At 49.0% G+C, this 22,880-nt stretch overlaps 1 protein-coding gene across 1 annotated transcript in view; it reads left to right on the forward strand.

Moving 5' to 3' along the window:
* The window catches only part of WASF3 (WAS protein family member 3), a 66,565-nt gene extending 61,385 nt beyond the window's left edge, over window positions 1–5,180 (forward strand). The window contains exons 10-11 of the mRNA XM_021712927.1: window positions 1–135; window positions 2,083–5,180. The exon at window positions 1–135 is cut by the window's left edge and continues 97 nt beyond it. Coding sequence (XP_021568602.1) covers window positions 1–135; window positions 2,083–2,240 — 293 coding nt within the window. The 3' untranslated portion in view covers window positions 2,241–5,180. The remainder of the gene's footprint in view (window positions 136–2,082) is intronic.
* Window positions 5,181–22,880: the final 17,700 nt, after the last annotated feature.

The raw sequence follows: 22,880 nt of genomic DNA on the forward strand, positions 1-22,880 counted from the left end.
CGCCAGGCCCTCCCGGCCCCGGGTCTTCTCGCTCATCCTCCCCGATGCATGGCCCGGCGGAGGCGAAGCGGCAGGAGCCTGCGCAGCCGCCGATCAGCGATGCCCGCAGCGACCTCCTGGCTGCTATTCGGATGGGTAAGTGGCGCCAGACGCACGACCTGCCTCTCCAGGAGGGACGCCTCGCGCTCCAGCCAGCTCTTCAGGTGCCTTCGTGAAATTACTGTGTAGAGTCCACGGCTCTCACTTGATATTGTCATTGTGGATGCGTCTTTGCCAGTGTTAAGGGAAACACAGGATATGATGAGTCAAGAAATGAGGAGGCCTCTACTTAACTAGAAACTAGAAGCCAGACAACTGAAATGGCCTGGTCATGAATCGGATCCTTCCGACCCTTCTCCTCTAGGGGTGAGGTCTGAAAGTGAGCTCGTAGCAGTGGTTTAGTTCTTTAAAAAATAACCGAGGGGTGTCCTGGACAAGTTGTGTTCTTAGTTTAAGATGCTAAGCCAGTGGTTTTTTTTTAGCAGCATAACCCGTCAGATGAAAGACCCACACAGATGCCCAGGCCATGACATGTGAAGCAGAGCATCTCGGGTGGAGCGGGGCGGGTGCCCGGCCCTCACACCATGGACTCCTTACCAGGTCACAGCCCACGTTGGCCAAGGGCCATCAATATAATGGGGGACTATTCCAAGAGCTGCCATGCCATGGGAAACCACATAGGCTTGGTTGGTTCAGTTGTCTCCTCTGGAAGTGACTGAGGAAGGAGCCAGCTGCAACCCGGGAGCTCAATATGGGTGATGTCCTTCAGAGGCCACTGTGACACTGCTGCCTCTGCCTTTTGCCTTGTGCCCACAAATCAGGGTCCTCTGTGTACTTGAATGTCATTGACACACTTTTATTTTGTCAAGGAAAACAGCTTTCCGTAGGTATAATAGCTCATAGACATCAAGTGTGGTGTCACAGCAGGACAGTTTGGATTAGCTTTTTTTTTTTTAACACTTGGAAGCCCTGTCCATGGAGTGGGTATGTAACCCAGATGGAATCCTGAGGATGCATCTGATGAGTCTACGTCCAAGGGCATTCTAGGGAAGCTGCCTATATTCTCCCAAAATGAGAAAGTCCCAACACACACACACGAAAGAACTGTCCAGATTAAAGGATATTAACAAGACATGATAACTGAAGTGACAGGTGAGCCCCTTTGGATCTTGAACCAGAGGAAAATCTTTTCCATTTGCAGTTAGATTAGGTTTCTTGGCATAGGAGAACATTTGTTGGGCAGACAATAATATTGTGTCCATGCTGATCTGATTTTTTTTAAGGAAATAATGCATGAAGTATTTTAGGGGTGAAGAGACATGATATGTCACTTACCCTCAAATAGTCCACAGAAATGTGTGTGTGTGTGTGTGTGTGTGTGTGTGTATACACTACAGAGAAAGGTTGGGAAGTAAATGTGGCCAGATGCTAGCAGTTGGGGGAGTCTGGGTACAGAGCATACAACTGATCTTATTGCTGGTCTATAAATCTGAAATTATTTTAAAACAAAAGATTAAAAAACGAATGGATAAACACTAAATCATCAGATCTCTTTTTTTGCTACTAAGCAAGACAGCAGATTGTACTTTATATCCATTCGACAGTAATTGTGGGAGCAGTCACTTCTTGGGTTGGCTGAGAGCCAGCAGTGTGGACAAGCCTTTGGTGTCAGCGCCTCCAGGAGGCGCTCTGTGATGATTGAGTGCTCTGGGCAGCTAGCCACAGACCAGTTGATGGTTAAAAGCTGGTGGCTGCCCTGTTGGATGCTGCAGCTTTAGAAGGGTCCCTAATGGTGTTCATGTGCACTGAATTCATAGCTAACTTTTTAATACTTGGACATTGCTTTGTTATAGAAAGTATGACTTTGAGTTCACAGGCTTGGTCGTGAAACTTCTGATATTCCCCAAGCTTTTCTCTCCAATTCCCAACACGTTTCATTGCTAGCACCAGCAGGAAAGAAAAGTTCAGCAGATGCCTTAGTTTGCTTTTGTGAAATTTGGAGCGAGCCGAGGGTGTGGTCTAAGCCCCTTGCTGTCTCCGCAGGAATCCAGCTGAAGAAGGTGCAGGAGCAGCGGGAGCAGGAGGCCAAGCGCGAGCCGGTCGGCAACGACGTGGCCACCATCCTGTCCCGGCGCATCGCAGTGGAGTACAGCGACTCCGACGACGACTCGGAGTTTGACGAGAACGACTGGTCCGACTAAGCGGCCCCGTCGGACAGTGCGGTGCCCGCGGGAGCCGGGTACTGGGCACGTGTTGAGGGTGTCATGGCTGCCACCCCCCTAGCGGTATTCTAACCCTGTAGCATAGCACCTTTTGTATGAATCATGTGATATTGCTTCTGCACATCCAAAACTTCTGGGTTTTTCGGTATTTACTGTGTAATACTTAAGTGCCACTAACCATAGCAAATCGTGCTGCACCCGAGGAAATGCCGCCACCCCCGTGTTGTTCTGGACACAGCACCCGCTTCCTCCTGGCCGTGAGCGTGTCTAGTCGGTCGGGCTCCTCTTCTTGATCTTCCCTTCGCAGACTTGCTGTATGTTTGTGAAGCTGCCTGGTGTGAGGTCTTGGCAGGGGTCACGACCTTGTGTCAGAGTGACGTCTTCCGACCCGTTGGCGATACTGTTTTCCCATTTTGGTTTTTTCTTTTTAAAAAAAGTGTTTTTGAATAAGGTGGTTCTCAAGGGAAGTGTAACGAGCAAGACACTTCTGCTCGCAGATTCCAGCCGGAGGTGTGTGTGGAGGTGAGTGCTGCGCTGAGCGAGTGCGCCCTTCACGCGTGTCAGGTGTGGAGTTGCAGGGGCCCTCTGGCTGGGCTCCCTGAGGGCGTTTGCTCAGCAGGTGCTTGGGGGTGATTTTGTCAGGGGTGCAGCAGCCCAGCAGTGATGAAAAGGGAGAACAGAGGCCTTTTCCTCGGGTTCCTTGGGGATGGCACCCACTGCACTTGCCAGCCCTCCCTGTGGGCACTGGCTGGCCAGGACACATGCCAGCGTCCAGAGGTCCAGCAGCCGCGGTGCTGGGCTGGGCAGGGCTACGCGGGATGCCTGTGCCTTTCCTCTCCTGGTTGCTGCCTCCCGGCAGGGGTGCAACAGAGCGTGTCCTGGGGCACCTCGCGCCATTTGGCCTGCATTTTAAAAGCTTAGGTTCCCTGGGCGTAGACGCTGACAGCAATGGGCTTTTCCCGGTGCTGAGCCTGTTAAGCATGGCTGCTTGGGGAGGCCCCACGCCCTGTCCTGGAAGCACACTCTCCTCTCCCGCCTTCGTTGGCACATTAGGTTGTAAAGGCACCTCACAGGTGGCTTGGTCACCCCTCACTCTATAGCTGTCCCCTCCACCTCCCTGTTCCTCTTCCCATGTGGAAACACTAGAGACCAGTGGGGCTTACTTTCCTGGCTAAGGCAGATGCCTGGGAAATCAGGAATGAGCGCTTCCATTTTGTAATTCTGGACAGAGGACCATTGCATGTTTAGAATAAAGAAGTGCTCCAGGCTTGATTATAGGTGTGACTTCAAAGATGTGCCGAGGCCCTCGACTTGCCGAGGGATCCTACCTACGCAGTGTTTTGGCGGATTGCAGGTGTCAGATTCAGTGTCGATGAAGGATCTTGGGCCAGAAGCGCAGCTGTTGGGTGGAAGCAGTGGAAACAGGACGGTGGCTGGGGGATGCTTGTTGGCGAGCTCTCATGAGCGGGTCGGCCGGCCCGAGTCACAGCTGGGCATCTTCCAGAGGGCCCCAGTCTGGCTTGTGGCAGTCATCCTCGAAAGCCTGTGTACCACGTTTTAGCCACGGGGACGTCCCACGGTCTGCATCCCCTTCCCAAAGCTGCTTATGCTGGTCACCTGCTTCCTCAGCCATCCCAGCCGACCGGTGCGTGGTCTTGAGTTTCTCTCAGAACTGATCACCGTCTGGCTGCCACTAGAATTTTCTTGAATCCAAGTGATAGCTATTAGTGAACTTCTAAGTTGCTCTCTTTAGTTTCTCTCTCTTTTTTTTTTTTTCAAAAAGGGCCTACTGTATTGGCATTATTCTTGGGACTTTATTTTGTCTTATGATAGTTTGTCCTTATTGCTACTTTCGTGGGAGGAGTGACCTGTGTAATTCTAGAACTCCTGTCTGGTAATGCGTCTTTGTTTTTATGGCCCTTCTGTTCTCAGGACAGAGAGAACACATTAAAGCTACTATCCATGTCAGGACTTACTCTATTTATATCTTATTACAATAAAATTAGTGGCACTTTATTCATAAATATTCATGAGCCTGTTAATTATTAGTTGTCTTCCTCTAGCTTAACCAACAAGTTCTTTTCAACTTGATTTTATAACTAGTGAAAAAGCTTTTGCCCTGTTGTGTTCTGTAACCTTTAAAAGAATGGAAAATGACTAAAATCCAGTTTAGATTATTTTTAGATTATTTTTTCAGCAAGTCCAATTTATTCTGAAATTTAAATTCACATCTGTTCTAATATGGTATTACATGAAAAGAAAGAAGTGAAGATTTTGAAAAGTATTTACTAAAAGCGATGGAGAAAAACATTCAAAGCTTATTTCATTTCTACACAATTCATGTTTTCAAATCGCTGCTGTGTGCCGTAAGGCAGTCAGATTGTCCTTGGCCTTGTTTCTCCCTGTGTATTGATGTCTCTAGATCTTCTGCACGGCACAGACTTGGGAAAGGGAGTGGGAGTGTGCTCGACCCCATGGAGATGCGTGAGCTGGTCGGCAGAGGCGGGGACTTTGCATCCTTTGCTCAGGCCGTGAGGCTGGTCCCCTCATGTTTTTTTTTTTTTTTTTTTTACTAAGGATACTGATAGAAAGTTCATATTTTCACTTCAGCCAATTTTAGAACATCAACATGTTTCTGAGCATCAAGTGGCTAGGTTGTGAATGGTTTCTAATAATTTGCAACTGAAATACATTTTAATCCATTAAAGACTAGTGGGAATGTATCAGCCAGAGTAGCAAGTAATTTTTGTTTTATAACCCAGAGTATCTGTCATCTTGCAGTATTACCAATGCTGTTGTAAATTGAATTTAAAGTGGTATTAAAAAAAGAGCTGTTAAACAATTTTTATCTGTTTGTATATCTTACTATAGATTATGTATGAGTAACATTCCAAATAAAATCACACTTTTAACCCTAAAGGTTTTGCTTATTTATAACAATGTTGTATGTTTGACTTTTGGGGGAGAACTTGAGTGTTGTCTGGGTTGTTTTTTGCTTGTTTTTAGCACTTTTCCTATTAGACAGCAGAAGATACTGCTCTGATTTCCATTTGAATGTCTACACAATTTTGTGTCACCAAGACTTACACAGTTCCATGAGACTGAATTCTATGAGCGACTCGGGGAAGCACCAGCGTGATTAGAAAGAGAAGCCTTCCAGGAGCAGGAAGCAGCATGTTCAGAGGGCAGCAGCCAGGCAAGAGGGGCATGAGCACGTCAGGCTCAATGGTGATGGAGACCAACACTCCAGCATGGTCTACTTAGGAACGTTCTCACTTCATCCTCTAAGCGATCCTGCACAGTGGGCCTTCTCCCTGGTTCACGTGTGGAAAGTGAGTGTGAGGCTCACGGCTCACACAGGGACCTTGGTAGATTTAAAACTCAATCCCGGGCAGAATTACGTGTGGGGCCGTGGCCCCGAGATGGGGTGGTGGCTGTGGCCGCCTCAGGGACAGCCAGACTGGAGGTGGGGTTTCCTAGAGCAGCTGCGTTAGAGTTACCGGCACACACAGGTGTGCCTCTGCCGTAGCGCATGTCACCCAGGGTGGCACGGGTCCTGGCGTGGTGGGTCCTGGTATCACTCCCACCAGACTGTTGCACATTGGCCTGGTTATCTTTGTGTCCTCTGAGCCTTAGCACTCACTCTGTCTCCTACACGATGAGCAGCCGCTTGTGGAAGAGTCAGATAAGTGGGTGGGTTTCCAAGTTGCCTTTTTAGCAAAAGTAAGGAGTGTTCACCCTTTTATGATGTGGAGAATTTTGCTAGGTGCCTTAGAGGTCCTGTTTATCATACTTGCCATTTGATGTGTGGCTCCCTCCTTGTGGGTGTATTTCTCACCAGGCCAAGCTCGAGAGGTGGGAAGGAGCTTCTGCTGTGTCCTGTGTCTCAGGCACAGTCCCTGGCACTTAGAGGTGTCAGTAAGGAGTTATCGAGTGGTTGTTGCTTATGGGGCAGAAGGGGCGTCTTCTTCAGCAACTGCTGGGGGCCTGGTAAGAGCTCACATGCGTGGCTGTGTGTAAAACACTAGACTAGGCTCTGAAGCTTGGCATCCAGTGGGTGCGAGCCAGGCTGTCATCTGCAAGTCTCAAACGTAGACATTTATTATTGTCAAGAGATTTAGATATTTGATGTGCGCTCTGGTTGGGGCAGAGGGGGAGCGCCTGACCTAGTCTGTGGATCAGGAGGTGGTGAGATTTGAGAATGAACAAAAGTCAGCTAGGGGTATAGGGATGGGAAAGGGGTTTCCCTGTGGAGGGAACAGCATTTGCGTTCTCTAAGGCGGGAACGACAGTATGGGGGAAGGATGGTACCAAAGTGTTCATGAAGTGGAATGAGAGGAAGCCAACCTGGATGGGCTACAAAGATGGTGGAAATGTCCTAGGCCTAGCGCTGGGGATTGAGAGAGCATTCAGAGCCAAGAAACACCGCCACAGTGACACGTTTGCTGTCACTGCAGTCGTATAGAAATCTCTCCATATTTGCAGCCTATTGGTTTTTTTAAGTTTATCTTGATAGCCTCATGCCTCAGACAGTATCAATAGTGTATTTAGAAGGTTTCTTAGATCTATTTCATTCAGACGGTATCTATTATATTCAGAAGGTATCCTAGTACTCAGCCTGTCTAACTCGCTAGCACTCAAGATGGGAAAAAGACCATCACTTCCATCGTGGGAGGCTTGAAGCTTGGTCTCCTAACCCCTGAGTTTTCAAACTGTGGTCCTCCTGTTCCACATGGACGTCTCAGAGTTAGGTAAATATTCCCTCCTTCCCTGCACAGTGAATGTTTTATTATAGCAAATTGGAACCTATATTAAAGTTAATAAACACTCATATGCCCACACCTTACCCATCAATTTATTTTCTTTTTTATGCATTTCAAAGCAACTTGTACACTTCATTGCTGAACACTTCAGTGTATGAGTTTAATATTTGTAGTGTAAACTATACTAAGAGTAGAATGCACACATTTTTTTTTTTTTTGAGTTGGAGTCTCACTCTGTGGCCCAGACTGGAGTGCAGTGGCTGCTCCTGGCCACCGCAGCCTCGACCTGCTGGGCTCCGGCGATCTTTCCGCCTCAGCCTTCCAAGTAGCTGGAATTACAGGCATGCGCTACCATGCCCAGCTGATTTTTTGACTTATTGTAGAGATGAGGTCTCGCTGCCCAGGTGGGTCTCGAACCCACGGGCTCAGGCAATTCACTCACCTCAGCTTCCCAAAGGTGCGGGATTACAGGCTGAGCCACCGAGCCCGGCTGAATGCACACATTTTAAAGTATACTATCCGGCCGGGCTCGGTGGCTCAGCCTGTAATCCCAGCACTTTGGAAGACTGAGGCGAGTGGATTGCTTGAGCCCGCAGATTTGGGAACAGCCCGGGCAACTTGGTGAGACCTTGTCTCTACCGTGAATCAAAAATTAGCTGGGCATGCGAGTGCGCACCTGTAGTTCCGGCCACTGGGAAGGCTGAGGTGGAAGGATCCCCAGAGCTCAGCAGGTCCACATTGGGGTGGCTGTGAGTGTGCCATGGTACTCCAGCCTGGGCGATAGAGTGAGACTCCAACTCAAAAATAAATAAATAAACAAATAAACAAGTAAAGAAAGAAAGAAAGTATACCGTCCCACGAGTTTTAATAGTGTGTACACTTGTGTAATGCAAATCTCATCAAGATGGACAGCATTACTGTCACCTCACCAAGTTCTCTCATACTCTTTCAGGTGAGTTATCTCCCATCCCAGTCCCCCGAGTAACCACTCTCCTGATATTTTTCACCATGGATTAGCCTGCTCTAAAACTTTATATAAATGAAATAAAACTCCCAGCGCTTTCCAAGACGAGCAGATTGCTTGAGCCCAGGAGTTCAAGACCAGCCTAGGCAACATAGTGAAACCTCGTCATTACAAAAAATAAAAATATTAGCTGGACATGGTGGCAGGTGCCTGTAGTCCCAGCTGCTTGGGAGGCTGAGGTGGAAGGATTTCCTGAGCCCAGGAGGTCAAAGCCGCCGTAATGTGACCGTCATGATCATGTCACTACTCCAGCCCCAACTCAAAAAGGAAAAAAAACGGTACATATGTACTCTTCTGCATATGACTTCTTTCAGGCTCTCAGGACAATGTTTTTGAAACTCACTTGTATCCTTACATAGTATAGTTTATTCCTTGTTGTCACTGAGAGGTGTTCCACTGTATGAGCACAGTGAGGTTTTTTTTTTTTTCCAGAATTTGCACAAGTCTTCTGGATATATATGTTCATATATCTTAGACAAATACTTAGGAGTGAAATTGCTGCATCATGGGTAGATATATGTTTAGTTTTATAAGAAATTGCCAGATTTTTTTTCTTGCAAATTGACTGTACTATTTTATATTCCACATCCTTAGATGTGGTTTTCTTTGTATCGATCTTGTTTGGGGTTCACTGAGCGTGAATCTGTAAGCTCAAGTCTGTCATAAAATTTGGGAAATATTTGGGCATCATTTTTTCAAATATGTGCCCCATTCTTTCTGTTCTCTCCTTATCCTCCTATTATACATATACTAGACCTTTTGATATAGTCCCGCAAGACCTAGAGTTTCTCTCAATGTAAAATATATTTTTCTCTGTTCTGCAGACTGGATGCATTTTATTGATTTATTTTCAGGTTCACTGACTATTAAGACCATTTAGTGAATTTCTTAAGACCACTTAGTGAATTTTTTATTTCAGACATTGGATTTTTTCACTCTAGAGTTTCCTGTTGGTTCTTTTTGTTGTTGTTTGTTTATTATAAGCTTATTTTTCCTTTACATTTTTGAGCATAGGTATACTGGCTCTTTAAAAATCTTTGCCTGGCTGGGCTCGGTGGCTCCGCCTGTAATCCCAGCACTTTGGGAGGCCGAGGCAAGCGGATTGCCTAAGCCCACAGGTTCGAGACCAGCCTGGGCAACTTGGTGAGACCTCATCTCTACAATAAATCAAAAATTAGTGCACACCTGTAGTTCTGGCTACTTGGAAGGCTGAGGTGGAAGGATCGCCGGAGCCCAGCAGGTTGGCGCTGGGGTGGCTGTGAGCCTGGGTGACAGAGTGAGACTCCAAGTCAAAAAAAAAATCTTTGTTAATTCCAGCATCTAGTTCTTTTCAAGGTCAATCTCTGTTCATTGTGTTTACCTAGTCTTTTTGGATTGTATCCTGTACTTTATGAATGATACATGTTACAGACTCTGGATTCTGTTATGTTCCTCTAAGTACTGACTTTTTTTTTTTAAAGAGACCGTTAATATGGCTAGAATTAAGCCTTCACCACAGCCCACCCGCCAAATACACACAATGGATAACAGCAAAAATCTCTTAAGTTCTTTCAGCCATAGCCAGTCTGCTTGGAGCTGACCCTGCTCACACCTGAGTACAGAATCAACTGGAGAGAGGACCAGGTTTGCTTGTAAGTTTTGGGCCCCCTGTTGGCTCTGCTTTCCAGAACCACCTTCACTTTCTCTCTGCTTTGGTCACTCTGAACTTGGTCCTCTCATTTTTTTTTTTTTTACCCAGTAAGATTGTGGGTTAAGCCAACCAGACAAGACTGCAGATTTTCTGTTCGAGCTTAACTGCCCTCTGGGCAGGATGGGCCCTGCCCTCAGCAAAACACCATTAAGAACCAAGAAACACCCAGAGTTCTTTCCTTCTGCAAAGCATCAAATCTTTGTTTTTTATTTCCATGCCATGCTTTCAGTGGTTATGGGGTGTATTTTGTGCAGTTTATACTTGCAGTCTGTAGAGAGTTGGTCATTCATGGACTAGTTTTACATTCCCAGAATATTGGATGTGATGTTTATTTTTTTAAATATTTTAAATGAAATTTTTTAAATGCAGATTGGTATTTAATACCAAATTACTGCAAATGACCAGCATTTCCATCTTTCTGCCAGGCAAACATGTTGTCAGGCTCCCACGATAAAACCCAGGACATCTTTCTGTAGCTAAGTGATATCCAAGGACTGCATGGTGTGCTGTGGAACATCTGTGGGTGTCTCCTTATCTCTGTGAATCAGAATGTTCTCTAAACTGTGCAAAAATCAAAACCAAAACAGTGTATGGGTACCAGGAGACTGAGACGGTGCTGACAGATTATTATTAGCCTCAACCTCAGTCTCCATGTTCACCAAATAACCCTTGTGTTTTTCCCTGCATGTTATACGTTTAGATCAAGAATAAGTCTATACACATATTTATTTTTGATTATTAGGGCTCACTTTTAAAAAAGGGCTCCACTAATTAAAAGTCTGAAAACCACTGCTTGATACCACCCCTGTCTTGAAATGTTCATGTTCTAACAGCACCTTACACAAGAGGGGTCTTGACTGCAAAAGCATGCAGAGACATCGCTGGCCCTGAGACGGGTCACTTAGGCCCTCTGGCCCTCCGCACTTGGGGAGGAGAGTTGGGCCTGACCCTCACCTGAGACTGTCCCGACTGATGGCCTGATGGATGGCCCTGCCCTGGATGGAGTGGGAAGACGTGTTCTCTGTGTCCCCCTCTATGGTCCTGGGAGCAGATGGATGGGTTGGTGTGTGGTGTTTGCAGGTCAGCACGGTCCCTCCCGGCCTCTGTCTTGGGTACCGCCGGCACAGCCCTTGCGGGTCCCTGTATGGCTCTGTTTCCCAACCCTGACTGTTCCCCAGTTCTGTGTGCTACACGTGTGTCCCAGTCGCGCCAGCTCCTTTTAAAGCTTTCAACTGTGCATTTTGTGTTCTGTGAAGACAGCCTTAACGTGGAGTCCCGTCACAAGCTTGGGAGAAAGTGGATGCTTCATTCGGACAGGTGAGTAGCTTGTCAAGGTGTCCCAGTAGGAACTTCGATGACAAAGAGATTGGCTTTCAAAGTGCACTTTCTCTGCAGAGCCGATGCCTGGACTTTGATGGGCCACGTCACGGTGCTGGCCTGTGGCGGACCACACCTGTGGGCATTTAAACCCTGCCTTCACTCCAGGTATCACGATTGAGCCGTTAGCTTGTAAGCACCATGATGAGCCAGAGGTGGTGAATTGGTCGATGATTTGCCGTGAAGAAAAATTAAGAAGCCATGCCATTTGAGAGTAATTTACAAACCCAGCAAGTGGTACTTATCTTGAAGTGGCATTTAAAAGCATTTACTATTTGGGGATGTGCTTCAGCCACTCTGATCTAAAACCAGTTTAAACAGAAGCCGAATAGTTTGAGGCCAGTGACTGTCACTCGGCATCTGCGTTTCTGCCACCATGTGAGTGATGGTGGCTCTAAATGTACCTTTTACTCTTTTGAAATCCAGACTTTCAGGTTTTTTTCTTTTTCTTTTGAGTCGGGGTCTCACCCAGGCTGGAGTGCAGTGGCACCATCATGGCTCACCGCAGCCTCGACCTCCTGGGCTTTGCTTCTCCTTCCACCTCAGCCTCCTGAGGAGCTGGGACTATAGGCGTGTGTCCCTACACCCGGCTAATTTGATTTTTTTGTAGAGACGAGATCTCACTATGTGGCCCAAGCTGGCCTCTAGTTCCTGGGCTCAAGCAATCCTCTTGCCTCAGCCTCCCAAAGTGCTGGGATTATAGGCATGAGCCACTGCACCTGGCCGCGGACTTTCGGATCTTGGTAATGAAGTGAGGGTGCCATCTGTGATGTGAGCTCCTTCAAAATGTCTCTTAATATTTCAAAGATCTGGACATACACTTGGTTTTCAGGTGACAGCATTCCAGGGACATGTGCCTTGAGATCTAGCACAGGAAGCCGTGTGATGAGTCAACACCAGGTGATCGCTGTGAAGCCCCTGGGCTGTCCCCCTTGAGGGACCCCTGTCACCACATTGCCACTCCCATGGGCCACGGTGTTGTGGCCCTGGCAACCACATGTCCTTCCTTTCCCTGGTCTTTGGATGACTCAGCACAGCACCCTGGGCGCCGCCTCCATTCACACAACTCGGTTGCTGGGCTCTTTCTTGGTGGGGTGTTGATCCCCGCAGCCCCCCGGGTCACCATGGCTCCTGCCATCCTTCTGTTCTCCCCAGGCTGCCGGTGGGTGTCTCGTCCTCTTCTTTTCCAGATGCTTCCATGGCCAACCCGTCCTGACCCCACCCCACCATACAGGGTCTCGGAGGGCAGAAGCCACAGAGGTTATAAGGAGCAGGCCTTTTCAGAGATGGCTACAAATTATATCTGAGCCGAGATGCCAGCGAAGGGGCCGGGCAACAAGCTCCCTTGACGCCTTCTCGGCTGAGACTGGTTTTTCTCCAAGGGCCATTTTCACACCACCTCCATGGGAGTCACCTGGCTAAAATTCAGAGCTCCAGGCCTCGTGCCAAACCCACTGAACCAAAGCCTTGTGCACGGGACCCAGACCCACAGCATATCCAGTCACTCCAGAGGGTGACTCTTACTCAGTATGCCCAAGTGAAGATTAAGTGCTGCTCTTGCCTGAGCTGACATGGGCGATGAGCCCGGACATGCCCCCTGGGAGGCTCAGGTGGGCCCAGCGCCTCCTCCCTCTGGGCTGTCTGTCACTTGAGCTGTTGGCAGCAGCTGGAGCCCCGAGGGGGTGGGAGGGTGGGTGGTAGAGAGTAAACCAGGTTATGACCCGGTCATCTTTGTCTTTGGACCCGGGTGCAAGGATGCAGGATTGCCACCCTTCATTCGCATCTGGTGGCCGGGTTCCAGTTCCTCTCAGAGTGGCTCTTCCCAACCCCCCCCTGCAGAGCTGCTCACTGGGCGCCTCACACCATCAGGTCAGCGCAGGGGTCTTGGCTGTGCAAGCACGCGGGGGTGTCACTGGCTCTGTGGCAGGTCACTCGGGCCCCCGACTGCTATGGCCCTCAGCGCCCAGGGAGGAGATGGGGGCCTGACCCTCACCCGGGACTGTCCCCACCAATGGCCCTGATGGACAGCCCTGCCCTGGCTGGAGTGGGAAGACGCATTCTCTGTCTCCCACTGTGGTCCCGATACAGGCGGCTGCATGTCAGGACAGTCCCTCCCAGCCTCTGTCCTGGACGCTGTGGACACCACTGACATGACCCAGTTTCCTTCCCATGATTTCTCTCCTGCCCTGTCTGCTGCATGCATGTCCCTAACAGTCCCGCCAGCTCCTGGTGGCAGCGGTCAGATCAAGAGGGCGGCAACCCCGGCCCTTTGTCCTTGCTGGGACTGGCAGCATCAGAGGAGGCACTCAAGAAAGCAAAGGAAGCTGGGTGCGGAGGCTCACACCTGTTATCCCAACACTTTGTGAAGCAGAGACGAGAGGATTGCCTGAGCCCAGGGGTTCGAGACCCGCCTGGGCAACTTGGCAAGACTGCGTCTCTACAAAAAAAAAAAAAAAAATTAGCTGGACTGTGGTGGCATATGACTGCAGTCCCAGCTGCTTGGAAGGCTGAGGCAGAAGGATCGCTTGAGCCCAGCAGGTTGCAGCTGTGGTGGCCATGATCGTGCCACTGCACTCCAGTCTGGGCAACAGAGTGATTCTGACTGAGAAAAGAAGTAAAAGCAAGAAAACAAAGGCCTGCACTGATGTTCTCCGGGCCATGCCTTGGACAAAAATGCTTTTGTGGGGCTGGCCGCTTCCCGTCCTTGGTCTTCTGTCTCTGACCTGCTTTCCCAGGAGTGCCTCCAATATTCCCTCTGAAGGGAGGCCCGTGGGGTCCTCTCAGGGGTCCTCAGCATTCCCATTAGTTACTTGGCTTTAAATGGGAAACAGAATACACATTCTCTGGTGGGTACCACCCCTGGGAGTCCTGGTTATCTGGCCCCTGCTGAGACCCATGGCTGGAGTCACCCCAGTGGGGCCCTGCCCTTGCTCTGACAAAGGCTGCCTCTGTGTTTGCCCTGGTGGTCCAGGAGGGCGGGGGGAGAGCCCTGTCCACGTCACCCTGCTGGACTCATTCCCAGTGAGTCTCGAAAAGGGGCAGCGCTGTCTGCCCTGAGGCCCTTGAAAGATGGAGACTGGGACTGGGTGGGGTGGCTTATGCCTGTCATCCCCGCACTTTGGGAGGCAGAGGCAAGAGGATTACCTGAGCCCAGGGGTTCGAGACCCGCCTGGGCAGCTTGGTGAGACCTCGTCTCTACAATAAACCAAAAAATTAGTCAGGCATGGTAGCGCACACCTGTGGTTCTAGCTACTTGGAAGGCTGAGGCAGAAGGATCGCCTGAGCCCAGAAGGTCGAGGCTGCAGGGGCAGTGATCATGCCACTGCACTCAGACCTGGGGGACAGAGTTAGATTCTGACTCAAAAAAAGAGAAAGAGAGCTGGAGACTGTCAAAGTAAATCAGGACAGGTGACTCCCTTGGGATCCAAGAGGGTGGGAAGTGGGGCTTCCGGCCTCCGGTGCCTCAGGGAGTGTTACAAGGGAGCAGAGAGAAACCCAGCTGCTGCCCAGGAGGAGGACAGCCCCACCCTTTGGGTCTGGGACCCCCCCACCAGGTTGGGCATGGCGGGGGGGGTGTGGAGACTAGCACATCCCCTGGGGAACAGTGGGGCAGGGGCTGCGGGAGGGAGGGAGGGAGGCTGGGGGCCTCACAGGGTCGGGCTCTGGGTCTCAGCCTGACCATCTCTGCTGTCCCCACCGGAGTGTGACACACCCCTTTGCATCTCACGCCTTTCTGCCAAGCCGCATCTGGGCCGTGATGTGTAAAGTCAGAGAGTGGCAGAGGGGGGCAGTGGGGGACAGGGATGGGACCTGCCTGAGTCCGGCATCCCGCGAAGACTCTTGCCTGGTCTAGTACCCAAAGCATGCCAGTGACATGGGCGCTGTCACCCATTTCTCAAGCGGGAAGACAGAGGCCCAGTCTGCCCGCAGGCAGAGAATGGAGATTCCAATCCCGGCCTTCCTGAGCCCAGACGCTGAGTCCTCCCTCCCTAGCCTCCTACAGACCCTTTGTAGGAGGTCGGTCAGCCCATCCACCCTTCTCTGCCTGGGAGCGCTGGGCCCTGCCGGCCTCCTGGGAGGTGAGGCCCAGGAGTAGCCAAGTTCAGTTGAGGAAACACCTGGCCTCTTCCACGTGAGACTGTACGATGGCCCGAGAGACCGGCTGCCTGAACATGGCCCCAAGCACACTGTGAAACCCCCTCTGGTCCAGGAGAGCCCTGGGGACACAGGAGGGGAACTTTTTAAAAGTCCTGACATCAAAGCTGCGTGGCTGAAACACCCTGCTTGGTTCCCTGCAAATAGAGGAGGGTGTGGAGGGAGCCGGACGCTGGACCTGATCCCATCTGTGGGGGGATCTGTGCCCACCCAGGGCTGCACAGGCTGCCTGTGGGAGCACATGTGTGGCACAGGCCCTGGGCGGGGTGGTGGGGGGGCGAGGACAGGACAGTGGCAGTTTTGGGGAGCGGCCCTCAAGGTAGCTGGGGCGTCAGGGGACAGGTGGCTGTGGCTTTGGAGGACCCGGAATCTCAGGATGGGAAGGTCTGCCAGGCCGGGTCAGCCGAGGCCAGCCCCGCGGCGGGGAAATCTTGCCTGGCGTCCCCCTCCCCCATGCCACACTCATGACCTGAAGGCGTCACGGGGCAGGGGAGAGGGAGCAGGCCAGGCCCTGGGGTCCGAGCCCAGAGCCGTCCTTGGAAGTGACCAAGGCTCTGCTGGAAGGCGGAGTGGAGCGGGGGACCGCCCATCACCCTGAAGGGATATCAAGGGCAGGGCGGCCTGGCCATCTCTGCAGCCTCTCTGCGGCCGGGCCCAGGCCCAGGCCTTTGCAGGTTTAAATCCGAAACCACTAGGAAATCTGCCTTGGGAGGTGTCAGGGCTCAGAGAACAATGCCCCACAAAGAAGACCTCAGAAGCAGGTGCAAAGGTCTTTCTCTGACCACCTCTGGCCTCCCTGCCTCTGGCCTCTCCTTCTCTCTGAGGCTGGCCATGGAAACGAGACTCCCTCTTCCCCAAGGCGGGTCCTAGAAGCCAGAACCCTCTTCCCCAAAAGCCAGCCACAACATCCACAAATATTTCTTTAATTTTCCCTCTATCTCTCTGTGTGGAAATTGACCAAAAAGAAATTGCCAGACCCATCTCCTAAGACCCCCACTCCAGAGAGGGTCCCGCCCCACGCCCAGATGGAAGGAATCGTGCTTAGAGAGACAGAGAAGAGAAGAGACAGACAGGCCTGCCTTGGCTTCCCCACTCTACTAGTATTAGATTCTACCCTTTTTTGTCCAATGCTATTTTTAAAAAAAATTTAATGGCGTTTATTTGAGCAAAGAGCGATTCACGAATGGTGTAGCCGTCAGAACTGCAGGGAGCTTTTCAAACCTGAACACGGAAGTACAGAAATAACTGGTTTGATCCCAGGTGTGTGAGTGATTTACACGTGATCCGACCTGTCGACTGCCTGGGGTTGGCTGGAGCTCCGCCGCGTGTGATTGCCTGAGAAGCGGCGATCTGTTTCAAGAAATACGCTCCTAAGTTGGGCTTGGGTTTGTTTGTGTTCTAAGTTAGGCTGCGGTTTGTTAACGGAGAAACTCAGACGTTTGGAGCCAGCATCAGGTCAGTGGCTTCCTGCCGATTTCATTTAATAATTCCCTTGCTTTGGGCCAGCCTCTCAATTTTGAGAGATGGATGAAAACCTTGGAAATTTGACACACCTTTTTCGCAGTCATAAGGTCCAATCTATGTCTAATCTATATGACATTTCAGTCAAAATGTCCAATCCTACGTGGCTAAAAATGGACCATTATTTTTAGTAGACAATTTTTTATTTTTGAGTTGGAGTCTCACTTTGTTGCCCAGGCTGGAGTACAGTGACACGTTTACGGTCCCCGCAACCTTGACCTGCTGGGCTCAGGCGATCCTCCTGCCTCAGCCTTCCAAGTAGCTGGAGCCATAGGCGTGCACCACCATGCCTGGCTAATTTTTTTGATTTATTGTAGAAATGAGATCTTGCCATGTTGCCCAGGTTGGTCTCGAACCCCTGAACTCCGACAATCCTCTCGCCTCCACCTCCCAAAGTGCGGGGATAACAGGCACCAGCCACTGTGCCCAGCTGACAGTTTTTAAAAAATGGACACTTTATAAAAAATGGGCAATTTTCTTTGTGCTTAAAAGCACAAAATGGACAATTTCCCCCTTATCTTTGGGTCTTCATCCTGAAGTCTCCCCTGTACACGTTAAATACACTGGTATGCTTTTTCTCTGCCTTTGGCGAGCTGATTTTTAGCAGACTTTCCCCTCGGCCCCCACCGAAGAATCCCATCGGCCCGACCCAGAGGAGGAGAGGCCAATTCTGAGTTTGGGGCCTGTGGGACCCTTGGGGGGACTTTACCCGAGGGTCAGAGGCCCCGGCACCGTGGAAAGCACATGAAATGGAAGACGTGCTTCCTGCCTTTTCCCTTAAGAGTCTGCCGAGGGCATCCACGGTAGGGATCAACGTCGCAGGACGGCGCCCTTGGGAGGCTCTGACGACCCCCACCCCACGTCCCCAAAGTCAAAGTCGCCGGAGCGCGGTCAGATGGCTTGCCCAGGCGCCCTCCCTGCGCGTCTCTTGGGAAGCACCGCCCTCCGGTGGCCAGAAGACGACGCGCGGCCTCTGAAGACCGGCCTCCCAGGGTCAGCTCGTCCCTTGACTCACCCATCCTGCCTGCGTCCCACACATCCGGATTCGCCCTGCCCTGCGGTGGGAAGGGGGCTGTCTGACTTCCCAGGAGGACACCTCAGCAAACTCCCGTCCACATGGAAACCGTCCATACCCACGACCAGGCAATTTCAGGTCTCGAAATATGTCTGCGGCAGACTCGATTTTCCAAAACTGGGAGGGAGACAGTATTTCGGGACGTGGGTGCTCTTCTGGAATCCTACCGCTTCCTGTCGACAGCGGTGCCCGTTTCCCTGTCCTTGAAGCCAGTGGGACTTGGGAGTGGCCTCGATGCAGGCCCGGCTTCCGAGTTTAGGCCCCAGGAGGCCGGGAGGCTTCTGCCGGGGTCTGTCTTAGATGCGCCTTCTGGGACTTGGCCCACACGTTGTCAGGAAGCCCAGCTGCACGGAGAGGCCACCTGTGAGGGTCTGCTCCCAGCTGAGGTCTCAGCCATCAGCCAGTGTCGTGGACCAGAGCAACGAGTGACGTCACAAGACACCAGAGGACGTGCGCCCCGGCCCGGCTGTCCACTGGGATGGAGACGGCCCGTCCTCCCTGAGCTCTTCCTGCCAGGATCACAGATTTGGGAGCAAAAATGAATGTGGTCACCATTTTCGATTAGTTAGATTTGGGGTAACGTGTTTTTTGTTTGTTCGTTTGAGTACTGGTCTTCCTCTGTCACCCAGGCTGGAGTGCAGTGGCACGGTCATAGCTTGCTGCAGTCTTGACCTCCTGGGCTCAGGCGAGCCTTCCGCTTCAGCCTCCGGAGTCATTGGGACTACAGGTGTGCACCACCATGCCCGGCTTATTTTTTTGTGGAGATGAGATCTCCCTGTGTTGCCCAGGCTGGTCATGAACTCTTGGGCTCAAGTGATCCTCCTGCCTCAGCCTCCCGGAGTGCTGGGATTACAGGTGTGAGCCACCGTGCTCGGCCTGGGGTAACCTGTTACAGAGCCTTCATAACTGCCGCAGATGTGTGCTTCAAATTTATTTGCCCAGGAATAAAATGACACATTCACCACAGCATTGTTTCAAATAACAAAAGATTGGAAAACATCCTATGTCCCAGCAACAGAATATTGATTAAATTATAGTACATACACAGTGGAACACTCTACAGCTGTAAAAAAAAAAAAAAGAAAAATGAGGGCTTTGCAGTGAATTGACGTGACCTTCAAGATACATTACTAAAGTGAAAAACTCAAGAAGCAGTAAAATGTGTCTATAGGCTATTCATGCGATTAAAAAAACAGGTAAAAAGGATACACATCTTTTTATGTGCATGAACTATCCTGAAAGAACCCACAAGAAAGTGATGACATTACCTCAGGGGAGGCCCCTGGGAATCTCAGGGGGTAGCAAGACGGGAGATCTCTACTGCAGACCTTATAAGTGCCTTTAATCATGGGAACATCTACCTCTGTAAAAAAAGTTCCTAATTATTTTTGAGTGTAAAAAAAAAAACCCTCTTTGATATGCTTGGCACAGTAATATAGAGAGAAAAGACACAGCTCCCAATCACCATCATAAAATAGATCACGTTGCTATCCTTTATACTAAACTCAAGTTCGAGACTCAGGAGCCTTGGTGGCATGATCCAGTCTGGGTCTGAAGTCCTGAGGACCGAGGGGCTGGAGGTATAAACCCCAGTCCAACGGCAGAAGACGAGAGGCGATGTCCCAGGCAGGCAGGAAGCAAGCAGGGCGAATTCCTCCTTCTTTTGATTTCTCGAGACCCGCAACCGAAAGAATGAGCCCTGTCCACACTGGGGAGGACAGTCTCCCACACTGAGTCCACAGATCTACATGCTGCTCTCATCCAACACATCCCATCCAGAAACAATCCAGAAACAATCTGGGAAGCTGGTAGCCCAGTCAAGTGACGCACAGAATTCACCACCACAGGGGTAAAGTGCGAGGTCTCTAGAATCAGGCTGCTTGGGTTCAAATCTTGGCTCTGTTCTGTAACCCTGGGCAAATTATTCAATGGACCAATTTTCTAGTTGTTCTCATGTCCACACTGGAGGAATCCTGGGGCTTGCTTTGAAGGACTGTTCAGAGTTTGGTAATTGGCCATTGATCAATTCAGATTTTCTACTTCTTACGTCAGTGGAAGCATTTGGAGTTTTTATGGGGACCGATCTGTTTCATCTTCCATTTTTATTTCATATTTTTCTTTATTTGCATCCCCTTCCTATTTTTCTTGAGTAGTTTTACTCCTGACTTGTCTGCATTTGAGCTCTTTCCAAGAATATCTGACTTTATTCGTCTTTTCTGCTTTCATATTTATCCTCTATTTCATTTGCGTCTGCCCTTATCTTTGAGGTTTTGTCTGTTTGTTTGCTGGCTTGGGTTTACACTGATTCTTTTGGAGCTTATTGAACCAGAGCTTCACTCATTGGTGGTGTCCTAATGGATGCCTTTAACACTATGGCTTTACCTCTGAGTGTTGCTGTAGCCTTTTCAGTCCTGTAAATTTAGACACGTGATTCTATCATTGTCATCCTATCTAAAACAGTTAGCAGCTTCCCTGATTTCTCTTCTTTATTCCAAAGATGATTTAATCATATTAGATTTTCAGTTTTCATCCTTATGAGATTATACACATTGACCCTTTTGATACTGATTTTTTAACTTTTACATAAGGCCTGAGGACACGGTCTGAATGGTGCTGCTTCTTTGGTGTATAAGGAGATGCCCTTTGTGGCCTTATGTGTGTTCATGAATGTTCTGCGTGCCGCGGGAGGTGATGGGTACACTTTCTGTACTATCTAACTGATCATGCTTGTTTGACATATTCATTCAATCTTCTGTGCCTTTGGTTTCTATTTGCTTCTTTGATCTATAAGTTACAGGATTTTTAAAAAACGTCTAACTCAGCTGGGCTCGGTGGCTCAGCCTGTAATCCCGCACTTTGGGGGGCTGAGGTGAGTGGATTGCCTGAGCCTGCGGCTTCGAGACCTGCCTGGGCAACTTGGCAAGACCTCATCTCTACAAGGAATTAAAAAAAAATTAGCCGGGCGTGGTAGCGCGCACCTGTAGTTCCAGCTACTCAGAAGGCTGAGGCGGAAGGATCACCGGAGCCCAGCAGGTTGAGGCTGCAGTGGCTGGGAGCGGCCACTGCACTCCAGTCTGGGTGACAAAGTGAGACTCCAACTCAAAAAATAAAAATTAAAATTAAATTTAAAAAAAGTCTAACTCAATGGTTGATTTTATATTGATAAGTACTTATATTTTAATTTATAATATTCCTGTTTTTCTTTCCAATTTAAACATGTTGGGCTAAAACAGTTTTGATGCCAAAATTGCTACACAGCTTTCTTTTTATTTATATTTGCCTGGGATATGTTTAATAACTTTAAAAATTCTTTTTGTGTCCTTATGTTTTGTGTTATAATTATTTTAGATAGGAAAATATAGTTTATTTAGAAGGTAAATTAGAGAGAGAGAGCTGATTCACCTCCTCGAGGTAGGGTAGGGGGCCAAACCTTAGGAAAACATGACCAGCCACAGGGCTGGGTCAGGTTTTAATAAAACCATGGCCATTCTTTTGTTTAAAATATGTTTCACACAAACGTGCAGGCATATACACACACTCACATGTATGAAGTGAATAGTTTTCTTTCTTCTTTGCTAATCTTTAAGACCTTCGTCAGATTAAGAAGTTTCCTTCAGTTTCTAGTTTAAGATTTTTTTTTTTTTTTTTTTTTTTGAGTCGGAGTCTCACTTGGTCGCCCAGGTTGGAGTGCAGTGGCATGCTCACGGCCACTGAAGCTTTGACCTGCTGGGCTTGGGCAATCCTTTCACCTCAGCTTTCCAAGTATAGCTAGAACTACAGGTGCGCACCACACACCAGACTAATTTTTTGATTTAGTGTAGAGACAAGATCTTGCCATGTTGCCCAGGCTGGTCTTGAACCCCTGGGCTCAGGCAATTCTCTCGCCTCTGCCTCCCAAAGTGCTGGGATGACAGGAAGATTTTTTTTTTTTTGTAAATAGGCGTTGAATTTTATAAATTACCTTCTGCATTTATTTAGATGTTCATATGACTTTTCTCCCTTAAGTTGTTAATTTCAGATTACATTATTTTGTTAACTTTTTTTTTTTTTTTTTGAGTTGGAGTCTCACTCTGTCGCCCAGACTGGAGGGCAGTGGCCGCTCCTGGCCACCGCAGCCTCGACCTGCCGGGCTCCAGTGATCCTTCCGCCTCAGCCTTCCAAGTAGCTGGAATTACAGGCATGCGCTACCACACCCAGCTGATTTTTTGATTTTTTGTAAAGATGATGTCTCGTTGCCCAGGCGGGTCTCGAACCTGAGGGCTCAGGCAATCCACTCACCTCAGCCTCCCAAAGGCGCGGGATTACAGGCTGAGCCACCGAGACCGGCTTGTTAACATTTTGTTTAGAAGTTTTGGGTTTATTTTCATGAGTGACATTAGTCTACAATTCTCCTTTTTAAAACTTATCAGATTTTGGTATTAAGGTTATGTTTGCTCATAAAATAAGCAACCAAGCATTTTTGCTTTTTTTTCTGTTCTGTGGGAAAGTTCGTGTGAGATTGGCATTTTTGGTCCTTCATTTCAGATTTGGTAGAGGTCAAGAATGAAACCATGGGACACCGAGCTTTTCTTTGTGGAAATTTTTTTTTTTATGTTGATTCCATGTCTTTAATGTTTCTAGGACAATTCCAGGTTTTTATATATTCTTGAGTTTTTTCTGATTAAGCTATCTTTTTCTAAAAGTTAGAATATTTCTTGTAAACGTCAGGAAAAAGCTATTTGTCATAGTCTCTTATTATCTTTTTCGATGCCAGCAGCAACGATAGTGATGTTCTTTGTCCCATGACTGAAATAGGTTTGTGTTTTCTCTCTTGTTTTCTTAATCAGGCCCACTGGGGCTCGGCCGATTTTATTAGTCTTTTCAAAACAACAACAACATTTAGCCTTGTTCATCCTTTCTGATTTATGTTTGTTTTCAGTTTCATTTCTTTCTGCTTGGAATTTTATTACTTCTTTCTTTTTCCCTTCTTTGGGTTTATTTTGCTATTCTTTTTCTAACTTCACAAGCTGGAGTC

Source organism: Carlito syrichta, unplaced genomic scaffold (assembly GCF_000164805.1).
Source record: "Carlito syrichta isolate Samal-C Ts95f unplaced genomic scaffold, Tarsius_syrichta-2.0.1 Scaffold303736, whole genome shotgun sequence".
Taxonomy (NCBI): Eukaryota; Metazoa; Chordata; class Mammalia; order Primates; family Tarsiidae; genus Carlito; species Carlito syrichta.